The 6,139-nt window shown below is 56.9% G+C and overlaps 1 protein-coding gene across 1 annotated transcript in view; it reads right to left on the bottom strand.

Moving 5' to 3' along the window:
• Positions 1-6,139, bottom strand: part of ZNF462 (zinc finger protein 462) — a 139,424-nt gene that overhangs the window by 76,664 nt on the left and 56,621 nt on the right. The window contains 3 exon segments of the mRNA XM_006771135.2: positions 1,124-1,285; positions 2,063-4,586; positions 4,588-6,139. The exon segment at positions 4,588-6,139 is cut by the window's right edge and continues 29 nt beyond it. Coding sequence (XP_006771198.1) covers positions 1,124-1,285; positions 2,063-4,586; positions 4,588-6,139 — 4,238 coding nt within the window.

Genomic DNA, 6,139 nt, shown 5'->3' with positions numbered 1-6,139 from the left:
GTGCTCACCCCGCCCCGCAGACGGTGACTTCAGCCCTTGCCTGAAGGTTGATGAATAATCAATTCAAAAAGTTAAGAAGCTGCCTGCTTTGAAGATACTCATGTTTCCAGGTGGCTCCTTGGATTACGGATTATGGGGAGAGCCGCTCTGTCTCCCCTGAGTGAGTCCAAGGCTGGGACACCCCGCAGAAGCAGGGAAGACACTGGCCACCGCTGCCCCTGTGCTGCCCACCGTGGCCCCTGCGCTGCCCACAGCCAGGCAGTTTCAGTCTTCAGAGGAGAAAAGCAGAAGGTTCGCCTCCACGCCACACAGGCAGAACAGGACAAGATCAAACGGGGCTGGTGACAAATACACAGTCACATATCCAGGGAGGAAGAGCAGAGCCCTGAGCCAACTCCTCTACCTCAGCAGGCTAGCCCCTCCTAGAAGGCCGGGATGGCGGTGTGGCTATCCCAACAACGGCTGCTATTCTGGTTATGAAGTTCGCAACAGGCAGCCTATGAAAGGTGTGTGTGTGTGGGGGGGGGGGGGAGTTTGGGGGCGGGACTGGGATTGGATAAAAAGGGAGGGTGGGTGGGAGGACAAATCAGGTCAACAGGCTCTCAGGGTCAACTGTGACTTAAGGCTTTTAGTTTTAGGTGTAATATCTCTGCCACTCCTTCGAGGACCCAGGATAAGCAGCAAAAGACGGACTCTCCCGGGCTCTCTGCGCCCGCCAGCCCAATGAGAAAGGACAGTGAGAAGTCAGGCAGTGGGAGGAGCCGAAGAGGACAAGACAGAACACACTCAATTCCTCTCAAGAGCAAACACCTAGTGGTGCTACACGCAGAAGAGAAGGGCGACTCGAAGCCTCCTGTGCGAGCGAGAGGCCCGGATTGTCTGTTTCCACCAAACTACCCACGTGGCAGGGAACCAGATCGGAGCTCGACCGCGTCGAGACACGCAAGAGGAGGGACGTCCAACCTGCAAAGAAATCAAAACAAGCCAGACCGACGCCGGCAACACTCAGGAATGCGCACACTCCGGGCCGCCCGCTCCGGAGCTGCTTTGAGCAACGGGGTTAATGAGTAACGCGCATGGGCTCACACAAAGGGACGCGCATCCAGGCCTTCCCAGCGCTCACCTTCACGGCGGACACGGCGGGGACGCTGCCGTACTGGACGTGCTTCCGCAGGTGATTGCAGATGGCTCGGAGCGTCGGGTGCACTTCCACACAGAATTTACACTTGTAGCCCACCACCTTCCGCTCCTTGATCTTTGGCACCTCTTCTAAGTGACCAAAAGGCTGGTAAAATACAGTGGTAGCTGTCAGTACTCGGAGCCCCTCCCGCAACGGCCGGCATTTATTCTTGTAGCTTACTAGCAGATTTTATTTTAAAGCAGATTAGCAGGTTAAAAACCAAGGGAGAGAATGAGTATTTTTTTTTTTTTTTTTTTTTTTTACATAAGGAATTCGTCAGAGTCGTGGCACACTGCCTACTATGCAAAGTCTCTGGAACCCGCGTGCATTACGACTTGTGAGAAGATTTCTGTGCAGGAGCCTCATGGTCACGGCCACCAAGGGATCTGGTCTGCAAACCCATGTCAACTACGCAGGTGAGAACGTTGCATAGCTACGCCGTTAGTGAGCTTCTTGACACACACACACCATTCTACTCCGGGAGATGTTAGGTTCATGTAGCCACACTGCAGACCGAGACACGGCTGGGAAGCGCTCATGAGACCAAGAGACAGCCCACGGCGGCCTCAGGAAAGAGAGCGAGCGTCGCCGTGGACCTAGGCCTCCGACGAGGCTGCTTGGCAGAGAGAGACACAGAGAAACCACCCCAACCCTCCCCTGGGGAGCCTCCGGAGGAGTGAGAGGGAGGGGCACAGGACCGTGGAGAAGAGTGAGCACAGAATGGGGATAATCAAGCTCGAAATGTTTAATTGACTTATTGAGCTCTCTGGCAAGCTAAGTCACTAGGAAGCCCGTGGCAGCTTGGCTGGCAACGAAGACGTGCGTGTGGGCACCAGTGCTGAGAGGCCTCCTGGGGGAAGGGAAATCAAAACATATCCTTACCCTCTCTTGTTTGAAATCTGCAAAAGCACCATCTGCATATTTCTGCTTGCTCAAAAGCTGTTTCCTCCTCTCCTGACGTTTGGCACGCTTCTGGAATTCCTCATTGTGAACGTTCAAGTGTGAGGTCAGCTCCGCGGTGCTCTGCAGTTTGCTATCGCAGTGCTTACACTGGTAGGCGGGGCCCTGCGGGCGGGGGCCGCCGCCCAGGATAACAAAGTCCCTCTTGAGGTCCCGGCTGTGGTGGTCGGTGTAATGCATGCACAGCAGCTCGGCCGTGCTGAAGGAGAGCTTGAAGCACTTGATGCAGCGGAATGGGAGCCACTCCATCTCCTGCGTCTCGCCTCCCTCCACCTCGGCTTTCTCCAAGCTGCCTCTCTCCTCCTCCTCCAGCAGCACCGGCTTCTCGGGCTCATCCGCGTAGACGGCCGTGAAGTAGCCCCCCAGCTTGCTGGCGTGCTGCTTCTTGGGGAACACCCCCGGGTGGCGCTTCATGTAGTGGGACACGATGCCCTTCTTGCTGAAGGACTGGAAGGAGCACAGAGAGCACTTCTTCTTCTCCACCGCCCGCCGCAGTTCCTCGCTGAGCTGCGGCGAGTCGTCCTTGGGCGGGGACGGGATGATGACCTTGTTGGGCTTGTCGCTGATGGTCCTGGAGGCCGCCAGGCAGTGGGTGTAATAGGCATCGATGTCGTGGCGCTTCTGGTAGTGGGCCGCCAGCCCTTTGCGGATGGGGTTGGTGTAGGAGCACAGGGCGCACTTGAAGAGGTTGTTCTTGCCCTCGGGCTGGGCGCGGACGTTGTTGTGCTTGATGCGGTAGTGCCTGGCGATGCCCTTCCTCGTGGAGCAGAAGTACTTGCAGAGCTGGCACCGGAACACCGTGTGCGAGGCCAGGTGCGAGGTAGAGAAGTGAGCAGCGGGCACGGGCTCCTCCCCCACCTCCTCCTCGGTGATGGAGACTTGGGAGGGGCTCACTTCAGTGGTGATCTCGGGCTCGAGGGACACCGGCAGCTTCGGGGGCGACGGGGAGAAGACATCGAATTCAGGCTGGTTGTGGTACTTCTCGTAGTGGATTTTGAGCTTCTCCAGAGTGCCATGCGTGTAGGGGCACAGTTTGCAGCGGTAGGCGCCGAACCCTTGCTTGAAGATCCGGCTCGTCTCCTCCACGTCGTTCTGGGTGATGTCGGCGGACTGCTCCACGTCGTGCACAAAGTCCTCGGCGGTCACCTTGATGGCCGGGTGTCGCTTCTGGTAGTGGGTCAGGACGCCGTGGATGCGGGTGTTGATGTAGGGGCAGTGCCGGCACTTGTAGACGGCGCCTGGGTTGATGTCGATGTCCTGGGCGAAGTCAGCGGCCTTCACCTTCATGCCGGGGTGCTTCTTCCCGTAATGGGTCAGAAGGCCGTGCAGGTTGTTATACTCGGACTGGCACACGGTGCACTGGTACGGGGTGGAGTTGATGGCAGGGTTGGCCGAGGAGAGCTGGAGGCTCTTCTCTGGGGAAAGCCGGGCATCCTCGGGGCATTCCACGTCCTGCTCGGGGAGGGGAGCGGGCAAACCGCTTTCACAATTCACGGGGCCCACTAACTCTTCGGACGAAGGGATGGGGTTCTCCACAGCATCCTTCTCCTTGATGATGTCCAGCAGCACCGACTCGTCGCCATTCATGGCCCAGGGGTGGAACGCTTGGTAGTGATTGGTGATGTCCCAGATGGAGATGGCTTCGAAGACACAGTCTCGGCATCGGTAGGTTTTGGCTTCGGCTGGCATCATGAGGGAGGGAGGGGATGGGTCTGGCCCGGCCCAGAGTTTGGTAGCCATGTAGGTGTAGTCCACGTAATGCTCGGGGTGCCTCCTTTGGTAATGCAGGAGCAGGCCGTTGGGCTCCGTGTGGGAATAGATGCACCACTCGCAGTGATAGCCAGCTTCTATGGAGCCATCGAGGAACGCCCAGCGCATGATGGACGTGACCGTGGCCTTGAGGGCGGGGTGGTCTTTCTTGGTATGCTTCCTCAGTGCGTAGAAGTAGGGGGAAGTGTACGAGCACTGCCTACACTTGAGGGCTCGCAGTTTTGTTTTGTCTCGCTCCACGCCGGAGGGGGCAACCAGCATGCAACTGGCGGACTTCCTCTGGTTCCGGTCACAGAGGCTTCGGATGGTGGCCGTGTGCTGCCGGATCACATCTGCGTTGGCCTTGAAGTCTCGGTGCTTCTTCTGATAATGAATGAGTACCCCTTTGACCGTCCGGTTCCCGTAATCACAGTGCTGGCAGAAAAACATCTCGTTCTCCACAGGGGGGCCATCTCTCTCGGAGCTGCTCCGGCTCAGCGGCTGCATGGGGGCGGGCGGCCGGGGGGAGCCTTGGGGCCCCTCGGCCCCTCTCATCATGGCCGCTGTGGGAGGAGCCTGTCTGATATATTTGGCAGTGACCTTTATTTCTGGGTGTCTTTTCTGGTAGTGGACAAGCACTCCCACAACTGACCGATTGCTGTAGGAGCAGTGTTTGCAGTAGTAAAGCTCTGTTTTTTTTTGAACCCATGGTGGACATTTTGGGAGACATGGGAGCACCCACCTCAAATGATAATTGAGAAAGGGCCGCGCCCCTGTCCACAGACACCATGCGCATGGTTTTCTGGATCCTAAAGTAGGAAGCCTTTTCTTCGGGGTGTTTCTTCTGATAGTGAACCAAGACAGAGTGCATGTTGGGGCTTGCGAACGAGCAAACGTCACAGTCGTAAACGACCACGGTGTTCACGGAGGGGTCCTTCTGGTTTTCACATTCTGGAGGAAAGGTCTTGGGAGGGGTGCTTTTATTGAACGCCATGCCGCCACCGCGAGCCACGGGCGTGGATGTCGCCAGGTTCTTGGGCGCCGAGTTCAGGATCTCCCGCAGCGTCTGGGACTCGGTGCTCAGCCCCTCCTGCTGCTCCACGACATAGCTGGAAAAGATCATGGCGTTATTGATCTTCACCGTGGGGTGCATTCTTTGGTAGTGTGGCATCAGGCTCCTCACGTTGGGGCTCGTGTAGGAACAGAAACGACACCGGTAGATCAGGTCCGAATGGTCAAAGTTGAGGACATTCATGGCTTCGGGGTGGTGCTCACCGTAGTGCTGCTGGAGATCTTCGAAGTTGGTGTAATCAATGTAGCACTCCAGGCACCGGTACACCGCGCTGTGGTCGTTGGGGTCCAAGATGTACCTGAAGCTGAATTTAATGTACGGGTGCATTCGCTGATAGTGGGTGCTGACACTCCGGGCAGATTTGTTGTTAAAGTCACAGTGTTTGCAATAGTAAAGCCTCCCAGAGTCACTAAAGTCTGTACTTTCGTTAGTGTGCTCGGTCCCATACAGGGGAACCTGGGCGTTCAGCAGAGCAGTACCGGGAATTTGGTGATCTTTCAAGTTTGTCGAGGAGCCGTAATAATCCTCTTCGTCTTCCGAAAGTGTGAGCTCAATCTCCGCCCCGTTGGTGGCATTGTAATCGTGGCTGATGTTTCTGAAGTTGGGCTCCTTCTGGGGCACGCTGGCATCTGGCACCCACAGCTGCTGCGTTGCAAAGGGAGGGGGCACCTCCAGGACTGGCTCCGTTGGCTCTTCTTCCCGGTCCAACTCCACCTCGATCTCCACTTCATTGTCTTCTTCTTCCTCCTCATCATCCTCGACGTTGATCACGGCATCCTCCTGCTGTTTGCTCTGGTTGATCTTGCTCTGCAGGTTGCTCGCGATCTCGTCGATCCTCGTCCTCTTCTTCACCGGCGATAAGTCGAGAGGAAAGTCACTAGCGAGCTTCCGAGAGGCCTTAGCTACAAAATTGTTCTTGGAGGACAACCCAAGAATTGAGGTCTGGCTTTTCTTCACAGTGTTGCTGGAAGAGGGGTGGCTGTCTGTCTCACTTTCCAATGGGAGGCTGGAGGGCGGCCCCTCGAATTTTGGCAAGTTGTCGCAGAACGAGTGTTTGTGCTGCTGATGGACTCTTAGCCCTTTCAGAGTCGTGGTGGAGTAATTACACATGGTGCATTTGTAAGGGTGCAGGGGTGGGGCTTGCACGGGGGGCTGTGGCGGCTGCGTCGGTGGGGGCT

This window comes from Myotis davidii, unplaced genomic scaffold, assembly GCF_000327345.1.
Source record: "Myotis davidii unplaced genomic scaffold, ASM32734v1 scaffold64, whole genome shotgun sequence".
In the NCBI taxonomy this organism is placed as follows: Eukaryota; Metazoa; Chordata; class Mammalia; order Chiroptera; family Vespertilionidae; genus Myotis; species Myotis davidii.
This window is presented reverse-complemented; position numbering and strand designations above follow the sequence as displayed.